Raw genomic sequence first — 19,851 nt, forward strand, 5'->3', positions numbered from 1 at the left:
CATCTATGGCTAAGTTTTCCAATGAATTTTGCCGGGTGAATAACAAATGTTCTGACCCACTGCTTTGGAATGATGGATATTTCCGTCATTGTCTGCGGGTTCCCATACATTCAATGAGTGAAATTTCTGTCCACTCTCTTTATTGCTTTGTTGAGGTTTCCACGGATACATACTGATATTTCTTTGCAATCACAACATGTCTACGTGATGTTTGTAACCATATTGTGGCTATATTTGCCCTTCAGCTACGTATTTCGCTGCCAAAGAGTCTAAATATGATCGAGTAAATTGCCGTGTAAAGCTGTAGTGAAGGTAAAGTCAATGTCGTGGCCAAGTCAGATGAAGCTCGAATATTACGTTTTTTGGAGGAAAGAGATGTCAGTGACGGTTTTTCTGATTAAAGTAATACTGAATTACCTTCAAGTGACGTTAGCATTAGTAGTTCCGAAGAATCAGATGATGATTTTGAAGAAAATGAAGACAGGGACGCAGCTGGGCGTGTGCATAACCTGGAAAACTGGAAGTGGACACAAACAGAACACGTACCAAATAATATGAGGTGTATTATAAATGGAAAACTGAACTCTGTGGTAACAAGAAGATTATGCGAGAATCCAGGAAAGGCTGAAGTGCTAGGTGAGTTTTTGACTGACGAATTCTGGGAACTTGTAAAGAATGAAACTAACGCTAATGCGGCAAAATGTCTTCGCGATATTGAAAGTAACCCTACAAAAAAGAAAACATATGTTGAGGAGAACTGGTTTCCTGTGACAAAGGATGAAATGAAGGCTCATTTTGCGTTATGTATATTGATGTCTCAGACTAAAAAGTCTTCGGTTCAAGAATACTGGACTAAGAGAAGGGTTAGAGTAATGCCAATATTTTCAGAAACCATGTCTCATAGACATATCAGTATCATATCTAGATATTTGCATTTTGCCCCAGATTCTCCAGGAACCCAGTGTGATCATCATGATCATGATCATCATCATCATCATCATCATCATCTGCAGTTTCCAGTTGTTGGCTGGGTCTGCTTAAACCCAGTGTGATAAGCTCCAGAAAGTTAGACCTGTTTTGCTGCTACTGTTGGACAAGTTTCAGAAGGTGTACGTGCCTGGAAAAAGAATAAGTGTTGATGAAAGTCTGATGAAGCTCAGGGGGCGTTCAGCATTCATTCAATTCAACCCTCCAAAAAGAGCACGTTTTGGTATAAAATTCTATTAAGTCTGCTGCTCTGACACTAGCTATTGCTGGAAGTTTCGTATGTATGTTGGTAAAGAACCTCAGTATGTAGATAGGACAGGTGATGCCAGAAGACTACTGTGTAGTGAGGCAACTGTTCTTGAATTGTGTGACAAATTGCCAGGATCATGCAGGACTATTTATATGGACAATTGGTAAAGTTCACCTACTCTTTTCAGGGACGTGATAATGAAAAATACCCATGCCACTGGAACTGTATGTCCAAACCAGAAATTAATACCACCCCATTTTGCAGCAACAAACCTCAAAAAAGGAGAACTGACTTTTGCTGTTGCATCCTTGTCACAAAATGGGCAGATAAAAAGAATGTACGTGTTCTATCAACAGTGCAACAAAGACCAGATATTGTGGAAACTAGAAACAAAAGGGGCAAACGTTCTGAAACCAAACATGGTTGCGACTACAATTCTGGAATGGGTGGTGTTGATCCACAATGTCAACGCCTTGCATTATAACCCCTAATGAGATGATATGTCAAAAGGTATAAGAAATTATACCATTATGTGCCCGACATGGCAATGCAAAATGCTAGCGTCATTCATCACATGCTGAATCCTGGAAAAAGGAGGCCCAGCTCTTCCAGTTTCAGGGTTGACGTTGCGGAGCAAATTTTGGTGGGTGTTGTTCTGCCTGATTATCCAAACAGAGGCCGGCCCAGTGCAGGAAGTACACCAGTTTGGTTACAAGGAAAACATTGGAGTCACTTCCCTGTCAAAATAACAACAAGCAAGGCATCTCCATCCAGAAGGTGCAAGGTCTGCTATGACCGCAGAGGAAAAAATTCCAAGGGAAAGAACAGGTGTGAATTCCATTATGAATGTGGTACGTGTAAGGTGGCACTGCATGTAGACGAGTGTTTTAAGATCTACCACACTATGTTGAACTATTGTTAGAACGTGAACTGTGTTTCAGTGTGTTAACTTGCTGTAGCAAAAGTGTTTGTTCTCTTTTAAGCTAAATTCAATTGCAATCAATGTATATCTATTTTCAAGAAAAAATTTCAGTTCAATGGGTTAACAGCGATATTTTATACACCAACATTGCACAACATGGAGTGTGGAATGGACTTTTGTCTACCCTTCACAAATCTGACTAACTCTGCCAGGTTTGAACCTGCTATCCTGGGATCTGGAGGCTAACACTCTACCACTGATCTGAACCTGAAGTGAAAGTAGCAATATCCTCCTTTTAGATTGCCTCTGCTTCTCAAATTATGACGACTTAAACTGCGATATCTGGGACTGCAGTCAACTTTGGTTTAAAAGAAGACTCCACCTTCCAATACTTCTACTACCAAAGTTGATTTAATGCCAACATGGAAATTTACAATGTTATTCATAAATTGTAAAATTGAGATGGCAGTTTCAAGGTCAGGAATGGCATTCAGTAGACAGTGCAGCAATCTGCTATTCAAACGCTGAAATATTGTTGATGATGTCACTCATCGTTACTAGTTATTTTGACTGCTCGTTGACCTTACAGGAACTGCTATTTGCAGAATAAAGTTCCAAACAGGGATTCATCTCAACTATCTTATCAGCTATTATTGCTGCTTTTTTCCAAAGCTTCCTCGCAAACAAACAGAATTACTTTAAAAGAAATTGGTAGTTTCTCAAGCCACAAAGTCTTCAAAAATTTATTTGAAATATCTGCTCCCACTAGTGCTTGTATTTTATGTAACAACCGACCCAGGTTCAAGTCGACCAATTCTATGCCCATTACTAATCGCTTAATATCTTTAACTTCTTTTTCCCTGAATATAGCTAACATGGGATACTAGGTAATTAAATTTGGTTTACTCTCTCAATATCTGATCAACTGTAAACTGCACTTCTAACTGGTAGAACAATATTTCCAGCTTCTCACTCCAAAATGTTGGAATTTTAATACTCACTTTAATAGCCTCTCCCTTATTTCATTTACTTGTTTCTTTCCAGTATTTTGATCATGTTGGGTCACCAATTAGTTGCTAGGTTTAAATAACTCTACTGTTTGTCTTCAAGTATTTAAATTGTATTTTAAACTATATACTCACCACAACTGAAATAGATAACATACCACCATCTATTATACTGGTATATGACAGAGAAAAAACTGAATAATGTTAACTACTGGTACCAATACTGAAGTTCACAGTTGAAATTTTACAAGAGTTCATAAGAAAATTTCCCTTACGTGGTGTCCACTGCAAATGCATCTAATAAAAAACTAAACAGCAATGTGGAAGATAACGTTACTATGTAATCGTACTACTTCGGTGTTCTTGCCTGTAGCTTCAAAATCACTTCTAGGGGCTCGGGAGTTCAAACCATCCCATGACCGACCTTGTAATGGGGATTGGGAGTTACTGCACTAGTTGGCATCCAGATTTACTAGCGAAAGTTAAATGAAATTATGATACTGCATACAAATTCTAAATCAATAAATTCATGTAGTATTTAAAATTTGAATGGAAGTGGTACTTCCAATACAATCATGGACACTATGTGCCTGCATAATATAGAAAGTAATAAATAATGTTATTAGCTTTACGTCCCATTAAATACTTTTTACGGTTTTCGGAGTTGCCAAGGTGCCAGAATTTTGTCCCGCAGGAGTTCTTTTACATGCCAGTAAATCTATCGACATAAGGCTGCCGTATTTGAGCACCTTCAAATACTATCGGACTGAGCCATGATCGAACCTGGCAATTTGGGTTCCGAAGGCCAGGCACCTCAACTGTCTGAGCCACTCAGCCCGACTCATAATAGAGAAAGGAGGTCCTAGATACTGAAATGAAAAGAGTGACATACAAAGACGCAGCATTAATAACTTGTTATGTCACATCTTGTAACAACAAGCAGCAAACAAAAGACAAATATGAAAACACAAAAGGATAAAGACAAACTCTGCATCTTCATACACTATCATCTTCACACAGATGAGCCTGCTCTACTTGGTGTACACCTTCTACCTTGGCCAATTAGACCCCATCAAGTAAGTGTAGGACATGATGGGAAGGTGTCTGACCTTCAGTCTGGGCCCACCAATGACCATCACCAAGATGTACAGTGAGTGTGGAATACCGCACTCCAGATAGATACTAAACACTTGGGTCAACAAGTTACCTCCCAGAATAGCTGCCAAAAGGTTACATTCATTATAAAGGTATCGACTGAATGTCTTTCTACCACCCTGTATTAGATCTTTAAAATGCCACATGGATTACAGATTTTGATAAATACCACATTACTTTCTTGGGAACCAACTTTGGGATGGATATACACAGTCCAATCATATCATTACGACCATCTGCTAGCATCCAGAGTAATCAGCTAGACATGCTGACAGTGACTCAGTCAGGTGCTGAGCTCGCTTTCACTAAGGTGTAAGAGCCTTATTTTATTGTTTCCTATCTTGTTATTATCGGTTTATCAGACTTACTATTAGCTGTTTTTACACTTTTAATCAACAATCTGCTGAACAAACAGAAAGTCTACTTGTATCGACTATGATCATCGTTCTCAGTGCTAGTGAAAATATAACCTTTAATATTGTTTTAAAGGAATGGTTCCTCTTCATTTCCATCACATATCAGTTCCCCATGACTCTCTGAACAGACAGTTCTGAGCCCTTTGTCACAGAAAGCTTGCTCACTGTCACTGAGGGCTAAAAATTTCAATAATCTTCCTACATCTTGCCTCTTCTCATGACTGATACAATTGACACTGAGAATAGAAGCGATTAAAGTTCTTTTTCAATACGGCTGAGTACAAGTTCAGCCCTGAATAGGTACTCCTATGGCCAATGATTTATATTCTTGACAGAAGCGCAAAACACAAACCTGTGAAAGTTTTATTGGCAGTAATGATTTAAACACATCCTTGGAAAATTTCTTAAAATCCTCACAGACCCCATCCTCACCATATTTTTTCACCTGTCCAAATTTGTTCACAATCCTGTAATAATCTGCTGGACTAATGATATTTTCGTAGTTCCTATACTCCTTTTCTATATGCCTGAAGACTCAGTCCAGTGGTAAGTATGAATGTCCTCTTATAGGAAATACAAATTCAATCATATCAAACAAAGGGATTCCTTGACTGTAAGAGGATAAGAATGCCAACAATGTCTTATTTTTATTTTGTCCAGCACACTAATCAGCAAATAATTTCAAAGTAGTGTACTGTCCAGGCTGAATTTTCTCTTCTAATAACTTCAAGAAGTTAGCCAAACAAGATACCACTTCATTTGATCACTTTGGGAGATCCTTTTCAGTCCATGTGTACAGTAAATGTTCTTCTCGAGTGTTCCATCATGAATCATAAATGCCAGGTTATACAACCAATACTGGTAGGCATAGTACACCTCACTCACATTAAGTTTAGGTAATGGTTTATTCTGCTGCATGTTCAGAACAACTTTCAGAGCTGATGGGTCATCTGATTTCAGTATTCGGTAAAACTTCTTTGGAAGCAAACTGTGTAGCCTATGTTCCATTATGAGTTTCTGCTTTTCATTTTCATCATTAGCTTTTTTAATTTCCATCTTCTTTGTTCCACAATATGAACATACACCAGACTTGGGAGAACCAAATCCAATATTAAATTTACTCGCGAATATATGATAATATTTCATGTATGAACACTGTAGTCCGGAGTCAGTGTCTTCTCTTTTCCACATACAATACGTTTTTCTCACATTCAAAGTAGAAGGTAAATATGATCATGCAGATTTCCCTCTTGAACAATGTGATCAATAGTTTTAAACCTTTTGATGTAATTTACAGTACTCCGTGTGATAGCAACATCTTTTTGTTTGATTCATGCACCACCTCTCTTTTCTTGATGTAGGACACCTTGACCCATCTGCAAGAATTTCCTCAAGCCCTTCAGTCTGTCCAATGTGATGATTGTTAATGTCAGAAAAGACTCAAGACAGACAGAAACTTGCAATCCATTTCCTTTCTGAATATTATACTCCACAACTGCTTGATCTCTTGGATTCTGCACCCTTGGTCATTGTTGCTTTCTCTTCTTAAAACTGATGGACCTCAATAAAAAGTTGTCTTGTTCAATATTTGGTTTATTGCTGTATATTTCATTGAAAAGTATTTGATGTCGTCGGCAGTTGAACCATGATAATGATGGCAATTCAGTCATGAAGGACTGTGAGCTTCTTTACTGTTCTGCATATCTGCTTCCTCATCCTTGCCCACCCACTTTTATCAATTGCACCTTTCCTTCCCCTTTGACTTTTAGGCCACAATGCTATATCACCCATTTTACTTTATTGAGGCACCAGTTCAACGAAAGTACAAACAACACTCCTTTCTATCTCAAGCTGTTTCACCGTTGAGAGCTACAGTAACTGTTTGAAGTCTGTATCATTGTTAAACTAGCTTCTCTCCCCAAATCTCACATTAAAATACAATTCCTTATTGCACAGGAATCAATATTTAACCATGAATGGAAATCAAGAATATTCATTTGACTTAAGTGGGTTTTGGAATTAATTGTTTTAATGACTTACATGGACTTAGGGAAGAAAAAAAAAAAAAAAAAAAAAAAAAAAAAGGGGGCAAAATCTCAAATCGTATTATTGTAGTTGAGTAGGTGTATCTCGTGCAATCAAGATGTTTCAGCACAAAAACCATTAAAAATTACTTAGGTGAAGTTTGCAAGAAAGCTCCTCAACTGTTAAAAGGTGTGTGGTGGAAGAGACAGATGGCTAACACGATGATCGAGGCAGTCCTACAGATGTTCAATTGGATCGAGATCAGGGCTGTTTGGGGGCCAGAGAAATAACTTTGAGGTATTGATCGTGCTCTTCCAGCCATGTGCGGACACTTCTAATCATGTGGTAGGGCGGATTATCATGTTGGAAAATCCCATCCTACCAAAGAAAGACAATCATCACATATAGGTGGACGTGATTGCCAAGGAGGGATTCACAACCATATCAATCAAGCCATCCACACGGATGACAGGACCTAGAGGATACCATGAGAACCTTTCCCAGACCATAATACAGCTCCCACTGCCTAGTGTTCGTCCAGCAATAGTTGCAGGGTGTGGGTTCGCCGACATTTCTCACCGGACATACTGACGACCATCTATATATATAAAATAAGAGTTTTGTCTGTACATTGCTCAAAATTTGAAAAGAATGGTATTTCTGTATCGATCATGGCCACAATAACAAGAAAATGCAGCTTTTACTTTTCTGTAATTTCTGTCTGTCTGTCTGTCTGTACACGCATCACGAGAAAACGGCTGAAGAGAATTTAATAAAAATTGGTATGTAGAGTCGGGGGGTTAGCCGCTACAATCTAGGCTATAAATTATTTTATTCACGCTGAGTGAAATGGTAGTTTAGGGGAAGGCCTAAAATTCAATTCTCAAATATTTGTTATTAGTGGTTATATCGATAAATACTACATAACTAAAGTTATATAGAATTAAATTTCTGATCATTTACGTCTTATGCATTTTTACCTTACCGGGTATGATAACACAGATATTCATGAATTTGGATTTTTGTTGCCAAGTCCATATCAACGCCGAGCCCTGACAAAATGGGTAAACAGAATTTAATGAAAATCGGTATATAGAGTCGGGGAATAAGAAACTACATTTTAAGCTATAAACAATGTTATTCACCTTGAGTGAAATGGTAGTTTAGGAGTAGGCACCTAAAATTTAATTTTTAAATACCTATGTTCTTGGTCCTATGGAGAAGTACTACATAACAAAAGTTATAGAGAATATAATTTCCGATCATTTATGTTTTATTCAGTTTTACCGTACTGACTATGATAAGAGTGGTATTTCAGAACCGGAAGACAATTAATAATGTAAAGGCCTAAAATATCAAAAGCGCATAACACAGATCAACAATAACATTACACTGACCGTTGTTTGTTGTAATGTTCTTTGTCTCTTATGCTGACATTCAACTCCGATAAATAGGATTACTACTGCATAGCGAGTATAACAGCCTAACTGAATACTGGTAGGAAAGAGCTGAGGAGTTAGATAACTTTCTTTAGCATGCCAATCCTCTGGTTCATATATTTTCTGATACTGCTGGTACGTATCACACTGATTCATCATAGTATGCCAGCTATTCGATACCTACTCTGACGCGCTGTTTTGAATGAGCAGTGTACGCACTTAAGTCAGAGGCTCAGTTAGCAGTAGTAGTATGAACTGGTCTGGAATTACAATTTAGCCCTATTCCAAATTATAGTACCACAATTGACTAAATAACTCAAAATTCAACCCTGAAAGAGCCGTTTCTTAGGAAAAGCTTCTTCTTCTTCTTCTTCTTCTTCTTCTTCTTCTTCTTCTTCACTTTCATTAAATCCACATTAATTTTATTCCAAATTAGCAGCGAAGATGTGGTTTCTTCTCTGGCTTGGAGGAAAAATTGCCTCCACGTCAGATAGTTGTTTCCCCCGCAGTGGAGTGAATTGAGATTTTCCGACTCATCGAGTACTCCCAGGAAATAGATAAGTAAGCGGGCACAGTTTTTACCCTGGGACTATCCACTATTTCAAACCCCCCACCCCTGCCAAAAAAAGGACGAAGATTGTTCACGGATGACGGATGTCTGCGTCTTGGTCATTCCAGCTCTGTAGCTTCGGACTGTTAGTTTGGCAGCATAGTACTGTCCGTTAAAAGTGAGAAAATGTGTGGTTTTACATTTGACCGAGTATTTCATATGAAGGCATTGCTTTTAATCGTGCCATTCCTACCGACGTCATTGTAATGACCCATGTTCATTTCAGCTGGGAAAACCACAAAGGGAATCTTTCTGAGAATCTATAAAGGCAGGCGGAGAGTGAGTGTCTGCCATTATAATGAAAACTCCCCAACCTGATTGTGACTGACGGTAGACAAGCTGGCCTACCATCACAATAAAAATTCCCTAACCCAGTCTTCATATGAGAAAAGACGTTGGTGACTTGCCCATCGTGCTTCTAGGGCAACGTTAAGAGCTATGCAACTTAATACAATCTTGCTCACAACTTTTACACTAACTAACCTAGAATTCTGTATAAAATTTAGAATTCCGTAGCGAAGCACGGGTACATCAGCTAGTCTGTTCTAATGCAGATGAAAATGTGGCTCATCACAGGAGGCTACCCATCGCCAATCAGCAGCAGTCCAGTCACCACATCACCACACTGTTAAGTAAATTTTAGTCATTTTCGTCAATGCAGCTGTGTAAGCATGGGTGCAGTCGCCCTACAACTACTCTGCAGCCCCATTCACAGAAGGGTTTGCCGAACTGTCACAGTAGAATACATCTTTACCACAGAGGCACATGAACAGTTCACAAACATCGCTGTTCCTAAAATGCTGCCTGAGCCAATGATCATTCCTTCATTGCTATGCGGTTAAATAGTTTCCCTTACCCACGACAGCAGAAAGTACAAGTTGTCTCAGTCGCAGCCAGCCTGTCAGCCACACTATACATCCACTTCACCAGCCCACGTCACAAGCAATATGTCATGGGCTACATGCAGATGGCACTTCTAGGAGGTGGTCATAACAATTCGACTGTGTATGTTTTCCTACTAGGTTTTCTTCAATGGATTCCCACCAGTATATCATAAATCAATTTTTAATTATTTGTAGTGTAAATTATAGTGAAAAACTTATTTCTACAAGGAAAATTTGTACAAGGAAGATTTTTGTAAGAAGTAGGAAGACATCCAATGAAACTCAATGGACTTTTGTTCCCTGTGACTTCTGAGAGTGTACATTTATTTTCATACAAGGAGAGAGAAATACAGAAGAAGAATGGCAGAAGAGAGAACAATAGATCTCAAAAGGTGTTCCACGATCATGAGTGAGGCATAATTCACTACATCAGGGAATTTACAGCAACAAAGAAAAGATTATGTGAAGAAATCCATCGGCTCACATAGCCTACAGGTAAGCCTTTGATTCTCTACTACTTTTAGGGGGGGAAATGGTTTAGAATTCAAACATTATTACTTATAACAGACTCCTTCATAATTAGAATATTCAAAAAGGTGGTTTACTATACCTGATATTTTAGGATGTCAACATTGAAGTATGAGGCAGAGGGATTTTGCTCAGATTGTCTCCTTAGAAGTGCAGTCAAGGCGTTCATATTGAACTCGAAGACTATGCTTTCATTACCAGACTGAGTAGAATCTCTGGAAAGATAATTCTTGTTCTTTTATTCATTTAATTTACCATACTATCTCTTGTATCATATATACAGGGTGTATCAAAACGCAAAGTCAAAACTTCAGGAATGATTTCCTCATGAGAGGGGATAAAAAGGTATGACAGCATGGGTCTGGGAATGCATAACTACAGAGTTATCCAACCTTTGCTTGGCCACAAGACTCTCCTGACTTAAACCCCATGGACTTTTACCTTTGAGGACAGTTCTTCCTTTCTCTCGTGTACTCTACTCCTGTTGTTGATGAACCAACTCTCTGTGCGTGCACTGTGGTAGCCTTTTTTTCTTTTTTTAAAATTTTAATGTAACTGTTAGATTCCTCAGTCTGCACAAACTAATTTTGAATAATTAAATTTATAAACTACCTGAAAAAGAAAGCGTATGGTAACAGAATTACACATGAAAAGAAACAACTTATTTAAAATAGAACGACATGTTTTGTTCTTGGAAGAACATCATAAGATTCTGCCAAATCTCAAATATATTTGAGTGTGATGTAATTCTGTTATCATATGTTTTCTTTTTCAGATAGTTTATAAATTTAATTATTCAATATTAAACCTAACAGTTGTAAATTAACTCAGTCGTAACTGAAAAGAGATGGCTGCCGATATCACGAATTGTTGCAGCCTGTCAGACAGTATGCACTATACAAGGCATTTTTTATCGTGTTTAAAACTTCATGCAAAGACAAGCTGAGGTCTGTAATCAGGCAGAAAGAGAACACTTTGAACATTTCATATGATACGTGAAGAGAGAGTTCCAGCTGGCATTACAGATGTATTCAATGTAAGAGTGAAATGGTATTGGGAGTGTCAGACTGCACTAACATTACTGCAGGTCAGATAACTTATAATTATGCTATTCTAGAGTCATGCTGTCATACAATTATTCCTCCCCCACATGATGAATCCATTCCTGAAATTTTGCAGGTGATGTTTGATACACACTATAGATACTATTATATAGCCAAAGGTCATCACATAAAGGCAAAGTACTTTACAAACAATACATTGAGCTGAATACAATCAAGACAAAAGAGGAAGAGAAATTTACCTAAAGAAACACACTGTGTGTTTCCCTTGCCTCATTCCTATTGTCCTCTAATTATTCATTACCCATTTTTATACTGGGATGCAATATAAATACAGGAAAATATTTCAATAAAATTTTGAAAACTATTTTTCATAATAATGTAGCCTGTCAAAAGTACTGACTGATAGCAGTTTTATATTAATATTTATAATACTTGCCCTATATAATACACTGAATTACTTGCATTCACATCCAAACATAGCCAAACATCATTCTACAGTTTGGAAGAAAATGAAGAAGCATTGCAACTGTTAAAGGACGACTGATCATAAATTATGAAATAAGAAAATATTACAGGGTACAGTAGGGGCATCAAATATAAGCAAAATATAGCAAACTGTGTTCCAGCTACTGAAACAAAACCTGTTGGATAACTGCTTACAATAACAGGCAGATAGCCTTTATTTGTGGCATTAAGGCTCAAGGTCCTCTCATATACTTAACCACTGAATAATATGAATCCATGTTACAGTAGTCCTAATATGGTGGGGTTACATAAAAATGCCAGATTTGTGGAGTACCCGACATTCATCAGAATGAAGTGTGGAGGGAACCAAGTAATGCTTTACATATAACTAAACAAATTTCTTAAATAAGAAATTACAGGTTTGGTCCACCTATTCAATATTTTTTACTAAAAGTATTAAAATACAAATACTACAAACCTGTAATTTTCTATTTAGGAAACTTGTTTAGTTATAATGCAGAGTAAGTCAATAAGGAATGAAACACAAAATTTATTACATGTATAGCCTCACACGTCAGATACAGTTTCACTGGTCCATCAGGGAGCAAACTATTCATGTTTTGGGTCAGAAACATGCTGGATAATGCTCATTACTTTAAGACTGTAGAGGGCCCGCCTAGCCAAGGAGGTAAGGGCATGCATGGTTCACCAAGGAGGAGGTAGGTTTGATCTTCCATCAGGAGGTTGTCAAATTTAGAAACAAGACTTCCACTTCTGGAAAGGCACATAGCATGTCAAATAACTTTCTTACGCTGGAAACACCCAACCTAGTAACACCAACTAACCATCAACCATCTTTGTGTCTATGATGCTTAGTCAACATTCTATGTCCTTCATAATTGATACAATAAAAGCACAACAGGATGGACAATGATGTAGTCGTCGGCTGAAACTTGATCCGAGTATATATAACTTCTTCCTGCATACATTGACCAGTTCAACAGAGTTTATGGATGTGTTTACGATGACTAAACAGACCAATCCTGGCATAAAACATACCCCAACACAAATCACACTGAATGGATGGAGGAGGGCGGGGCTGTAATTGACGGAGTTTTCTTGCTTGTCACTTGGCCACTTGACGTCTACGGCGTTCTCTTTCAAACAAGTTGACAGCGGTGGATGTAGTGTTCCGCCACAATGAGCGGTCCACAGCACATTCTTCCCATATCTGTATATCTATACCAGTTGTCTTCATGATGTGTTTCAGCTGGTCCTTAAAACGCTTAAGAGAGGCTCCACGAGGTCTACTGCCGGAGCAAAGTTCACCATAAAGAATTTGGCAGGGAAGCCTGGTATCACACGTGTGGTGAACATGCCCTAACCATCTCGGTTGGTGAGCGATGATTGTTGCCTCAATGCTATTCAGCTGCACTTTGTCGAGAACTGCCGTGTTGGAAATTCTAAGTTCCCATGGAGGGAATCAGATATTTTTCCACCAATAGAGCATATAAAAAATCAGATCAAAAATTAGATGTATGGCTTTTCAGGCATTTGCTCTATTAACCAGCACCTCGTCTCAGGTCTGACACTAGACTCTTCAGAGTGGGATGTGTCAGACCCTACCCACAGACGCTGGGGTGTATGCAGGTGAACTTATCAATGGAATTCATTTTTGATCTGATTTTTGATATGCTCTATTGGTGGAAAAATATCTGATTCCCTCCATGGGAACTCAGAATTTCCATTAGGAATTGCTAGGCGGGCATTAATTCCATTGTGGAGTTTTATCCCCCGTATGCAGTTATCAGACTGTGCCTCTTAAATAGGCTTCTGATAAGTTCACCTGCATACACCCCAGCGTCAGTGGGTAGGGTCTGACACATCCCACTCTGAAGAGTCTAGTGTCAGACCTGAGACGAGGCGCTGGTTAATAGAGCAAACGCCTGAAAAGCCATACGTGTAATTTTTGATCTGAACTGCCGTGTTGGTCGCATAGTCCTCCCACTTAATATTCAAGATGAATCTTATTTTCTGTTGGTGGAAGCGCTCGAGTTTTTTGATATCACGGCGATAGTGTGTCCAAGTTTCAAAGCCATACAGCAGCGTGGAAATGACAACAGCTTAGTACACCATGAGTGTGGTATGCAGTTTTAAGTTGTTAATCACGAAGACTGTGCATTAACCGTCTGAATGTTGCATGAGCAGCCCCAATACTTTTATCAATGTCTTGTTCACAAGTACACCGATTAGGCAAGACGCTTCCAAGATATGAATAGTGATCAACCTGTTCCAGTGCTGTGTCTAAGATGGAAATACTGAACTCAGGAAGTGTTAATCCTGGGGCAGGTTGTGCAAGTACCTTCGTTTTTTTTCTTCTTTTCGCATTAATGGCAAGACAAAAGCGATCGCATGCAGTTTTTTTCTATTTGCTTTACGTCGCACCGACACAGATATGTCTTACGGCGACGATGGGATAGGAAAGGCCTAGGCATTAGAAGGAAGCGGCCGTGGCCTTAATTAAGGTACAGCCCCAGCATTTGCCTGGTGTGAAAATGGGAAACCACGGAAAACCATCTTCAGGGCTGCCGACAGTGGGGCTCGAACCCACTATCTCCCGATTACTGGATACTGGCCGCACTTAAGCGACTGCAGCTATCGAGCTCGGTGCATGCAGTTTTAAAGCAGTTGACTGACTGTTGTAGTTCTTCACATGTTAGAGCAGGAGATGCGGCGTCATCAGCATACTGTAGTTCTGTCACCCGGGTAACCAGAATACGTCTTTGTGAGCGAAGTCTTGCCAGATTGAAAAGGCCTCCATCAAAACGAAATTTAATCTCCATGCCTAAGTTGTTTGCAGATGATTCGTGTAGCATGGCAGCCATTTACAGTGCAAATAGTGTAGGAGCAAGCACACAGCCTTGTTTCAATCCATGAGTGATTGGGAACGAATCTGATACTGAGTTACCATGAAGAACCTGTCCAGACATGCCATCATGAAGAGCTTGAACCAATTCCGCATAACGTTCAGGACATCCAAAATGTCTCAATACTTTCCACATACCAGATCTTGGTACTGAAATGCTTTTTCCAGATCATAGAAAACTAAATACAAGGACTGCTGCTGTTCTCTGCATTTTTCCTGGAGTTGTCTAGCACAGATGATCATATCTGTTGTGCCTCTGGAGGTTCCGAAACCACATTGAGACTAAGGCAAAATCCTCTCTGAGATAACTCGAAGCCAGTTTAATAGAATTCTTGCGAGAATGTTACCTGCAATTGATAAAAGCGATATACCACAGTAGTTCCCACATACACTATGATTGCCTTTCTTGAAGATAGTGATGATGGTAGCATTCTTCAAGTCTTCAGGTACTTCAAGTTTCCCAAATCAAAGGAATTTGTGTGAAAAGTCTAGTCTTCAAGGGTATACCTCGATTTTTTATCAGTTCCAGAGGTATGTTATCAGGACCAGGAAAATTTCTTGGTTTTAGTTGATTGAGTGCTTTGGTAAAGTCTCCGTAAGTAGGTGGAACTGCCATCCATGGTTGTTGGGGCTGCTGAGGGACATTATGAAAAAAGTCCTCAGCAACAATGGAGACACAACTGACAAGTGAAGAAAAATGTTCCTTCCAACGCTCTAAAATTTCTCCATTATCAGTTAAAATGGAGTTGTCAGCAGTCTTCAATGACCCTGATGAAGATTGAATTGGACCATATATCTCCTTTATGCCAGCATAGAAGTTTGGCAAGTCACTGGCATCAGATAGTCTTTGCAGTTCTTTAGATTTTTGTTGCCACCAGTTATTCTTAATTTCCCTAATTTGTGCCTGAGATTTTCCTTTAAGTTCCAAGAAATGTGATTTCTTCACATTGGAAGATGGATCTTGAAGATAGGATAGGTGGGCTTCCTGTTTGGCATTGATCAGACATTTAATTTCTTCATTATTTTCAACAAACCAGTCCTGTCTTCTTTTTTTTTTTCCCCCCTCATAAAATCAATTGTTTCCTCTACTGACTCAGTGATGAACTTCTGAAGCATGGCCCATTCCTGATTTGTACTATCATTGCTGACTGGATGACTGGGCAGTTTGTTTGAGATTGCATTTCTGTATTCTGTAGCAATGGATTCAATTTGAAGTTTAGAAGTATCAAATTTCTTTCTGGGCAGGTTGTGGATGGATCTTTTTGGTATGTGACAGATTGAGATTCTCAACCAGCAAAACAGGAGCTTATGATCTGTCCAGCAGTCATCTAGGTTTCTTGTGGTCCTTGTAACAAGGACATCTTTTTTATCACATTGCCTGGTGATGATATAATCAAGGATGTGACAGTGCTTTGAACAAGGATGCATCCAAACGGTCTTGTAGCGAATAGACAGGCGGAACTGAGTATAAGCAATGAAGAGTTCATGTACAGCACATGAACCAAGGAGCAGTAGACCACTGGCATTACAGTTGCCAAGCTCATGTTTTCCAAGCACACTGCCCCATAATTGGTTAAAATCACCAAGTAGTAAGAGTTTGTCTCTTGGTGGTACTTTGGTGATGGTAGTGCTCACCAGGTTGTAGAATTGGTCTTTAACTTCTACATCAGCATCCAAGGTGGGAGCATATGCAGAGATGAGTGTCATAGATTAGGCTCCAGAGAGTGGGATTCGGAGAGTCATAATTCCTTCACTAACTGCGGCTCGAGTTAGCTCATACTAATTCACCAATGTGGTCTTCACCGCAAATCCCACACCATGAATGCGGTGTTCTCCCTCATCTTTTCCCTTGTGGAAGATTGTGTAGCCTGAGCTGAACTCTGCAAGTTTACCTTCGCTGGACAGTCTGGTTTCACTTAAAGCAGCAATATCAATGTTCATTCATCCAAGCTCATGGGTGACAAGCGCTGTTCTTCTCTCAGGTCTGTTATTGTCTTTCAAATCAAGTAGGGTTCGAACTTTCCAGGTTCCTATAATCAAAGTTTTGGTAATCTTCGTTTTTCGGCCGCATAAGGGGTGACCCACTGGGTGCGGTCTCCCAGCCAGATGAGAGTGTGACTACCGATGTTTAGTCCATATTTTCTAGGGCCTTCCCCATTCAGGGTGGGCAGTGGTGATCCTAAATAGACCTGTCCAAACACAGATGCAGGACCAAATTCCTGAGTAGTCACGGGGTCTCAGAAAGACGACCTTCACACATCTGTTGCCAACAGGCAGGTCCGAACTAAAGACTTCCAGTTTCACCCGAAAACCTGCCTCCACCATCCCTATCCCATTGCCCTTGGACTTGAGTTGAAGGGAGTGACAGCAGGAAAAAGTGCCACGACTGCAACGGACTGCCGCAGACTCGATATACCACTGAGTTGCGCCTTCACAGCCAGCCTGTCTGGCATGACCTCATCCGCCTCCACGACCAATGAGAACCACAAAAAGGAGGTTCCTCTGTCTGTTTTGCTGTTGGGCCAAAGACACAGATGATGGGTTCCTGTGTCATTTCCTACACTGAGGGGACCATCACCCCACCCAAAGGGGCTCATCTGCCCGTAGCCGTGTGCCCCTAGGGGGATCGAGTTATTTACCACCGCTCGACACTCGGCATTAGCTGTTTTTACAGCTGGTTGCCAAGCCAGCTAACCTTCCTCCTTTACCATTCTGGACTTGGGACTGGACACTGGTGGAGTTCAATGATGATGTAGTAGATCTTTGATTTCTGGTGATACCTCCCTCAGCCATGAAGAGTGACCCCTGTTATCATTTGCTACTTCATCTAAGCTGTATTAATCTTCATGTCTACACTTCTTTATTAAGCTGGCTATCGTCAACAGTAATAGACTCGAGACCATTATACTTCATCTCTCCGTAGCAAGTCCTTGTCATCAAACTTGACTGGTCAAGTTTTCTGTGACCTGACAACATATACTTGGTTTTATTTTGTTGAGTCGAAGCCCACATTGTCTGAATCAATCATTCCATTCTTGAGTTTGGTGTTGCAGATCAACTCTGTTTTGATGGCTAGCGTCACATAGTCACTGTAGCAAAAGATCCATAGTGTCAGTGGGTGGAGGTCTGCTGTAACAATGGCCATTACAACAATTGTCCACCTCCGTAGCGTAACGGTTAGCGCTATTAGCTGCCGTCCTCGGAGGGGGGGGGGGGGATCGGGTTCGATTCCCGGTGCTGCCAGAAATTTAAGAATGGCAGGAGGCCTGGTATGTGATTTGAATTGTACGTGCAGCTCACCTCCATAGGGAGTGTGCCTGAAAAGAGCTGCACCACCTCAGGATCATTAAAATTTAGCTCACCTCCATTGGGGGTGTGCCTGATAAGAGCTGCACCACCTCGGGATGAGGACAGGAGTTTACAACAATGAACAGATGTGATAATGCCAAGCCCTCGAGGTAATCAACTATTATGTCAAAGTTATCAGATACTCTTGCAGCAGCTTGGATGTAGCTTTTTGGCACTGTGTAGAGCAGTGTTTTCATGCTTGTCCGTATCTCCCTTCTTATTGGTCTCTCTTCTGGTGCTGACCTGTTGTTGTGCTATCCTGCCATGTGTTCCTATCATGTTCCTATCTTTCAATATACAACCTGACCTGTCATTAGTTTGTCTTTTCATTACTTTAAAATTGGTATTAAATATTTATTTACACACAGTGTATGTGGCAAAATATACTATTACATGATCATATCATTTTTCTTCAGTAAAGTAAGTACAAATGATTGCAGTATTACCCCTCTTTTACATTTTTCAATGAACCCAAGGAATACTGATGTAAACAAGGTTAAAGTGTAAAACATGGGAAACAACTTATATATCTAAAAATGCTTTGGAAGGTAAATGTTACATGGATGCATATTATTAATTTATAGGGTATTTTAATCTTAACCCTATTACTTACCTCAAAGTTCCAATGTACATCAACCGTTCAGGAGAAATGTACTGATAGGTAGTTAAAATACTGTGTAAACTATTCTTTAATCCAAGATATTTTTCTTAAATGGCTATAGAATTATCTAAGATGCAATAATTTTTCTTTCTCTGGATGGAACATTTTAATTATTCCAGATGGAAAAGCACACAATCACTACTTCCTACCAAAATGGTCCAGAATCTATCTCTGATCACACTGCTTATTTTTAAACCAAACCCCATGGCGCAACAGTCCCAAAGGGCCATGGCCTACCAAGCGACCGCTGCTCAGCCTGAAGGCCTGCAGATTATGAGGTGTCATGTGGTCAGCACCACGAATCCTCTCGGCCGTTATTCTTGGCTCTCTAGACCAAACTGTTTATTTCTAGTGCCCTCTATTTGTTTTTGAAGTACATACAGGTTATAAAAATTATTTTCATCCCCCTTTACAGATGTTAGATATCTATGTACTGCAGCTGGACTTGCCTCAGCAGTGGCTACTACTACTACTACTACTACTACTACTACTACTACTACTACTACTACTACTACTACTACTACTACTACTACTACTACTATCAGCAGCTAAAATTTGAGATGATTCTTGAAGGATCCTACTTTTAAGAAATGATTTGAGATGGTAGTCTGCTTCAAAGCCTTCGAAGTCTTTGCACTAAAGTGAAGTGCATCCAAGACTGCAACTTTAAAATCATGATGAATCCTTACCAGCATCCATAAGAAATTTTGCTGCACCAGCCTCTTCCTATAAAGTAACTTAAAGAAGTGTAAAACCCCAAACTCCATAGGCAGCAGCTTACTTGTGCAGTTACCAAACAGAAATTCTAACTGCATGTTCCTCAAATAAACATCTGCACGATGTGCAGGACAATGATTGATGAAAAGAAGGATCATCCTATTTTCCTCACCCATTTTTGCATCCAGAGCAAACAAATGCTTTTGAGAGATATTGAGGTCCTTCAAACTTTATGGTTGGCATCACAGACAATTGGTACTGATCACACATGCTTGAAGCAATGAGCCTTTTTAGATTTTCCTATCACAAAGGGGTGGAGCATCTCAGAGCCATCAGCATTGGCTTCCAACATCACTGTAAACCTCATTCTGCTGTGTTTTCCACCATGGCATTTATCCCCTCTGAATACCAAAGTCTTGCAGGACAACACACTGAAAAACAGTCCAG

The 19,851-nt window shown here is 39.6% G+C and overlaps 1 protein-coding gene across 9 annotated transcripts in view; it reads right to left on the minus strand.

Moving 5' to 3' along the window:
- The window catches only part of LOC136864355 (F-BAR domain only protein 2), a 573,880-nt gene that overhangs the window by 33,929 nt on the left and 520,100 nt on the right, over nucleotides 1-19,851 (minus strand). For all 9 annotated transcript variants that reach the window (XM_067141249.2, XM_067141248.2, XM_067141247.2 and 6 more), the window contains one exon: nucleotides 10,306-10,438. In XM_067141249.2, coding sequence (XP_066997350.1) covers nucleotides 10,306-10,438 — 133 coding nt within the window. The remainder of the gene's footprint in view (nucleotides 1-10,305; nucleotides 10,439-19,851) is intronic.

This window comes from Anabrus simplex, chromosome 2 (genome assembly GCF_040414725.1).
Source record: "Anabrus simplex isolate iqAnaSimp1 chromosome 2, ASM4041472v1, whole genome shotgun sequence".
NCBI lineage: Eukaryota > Metazoa > Arthropoda > Insecta > Orthoptera > Tettigoniidae > Anabrus > Anabrus simplex.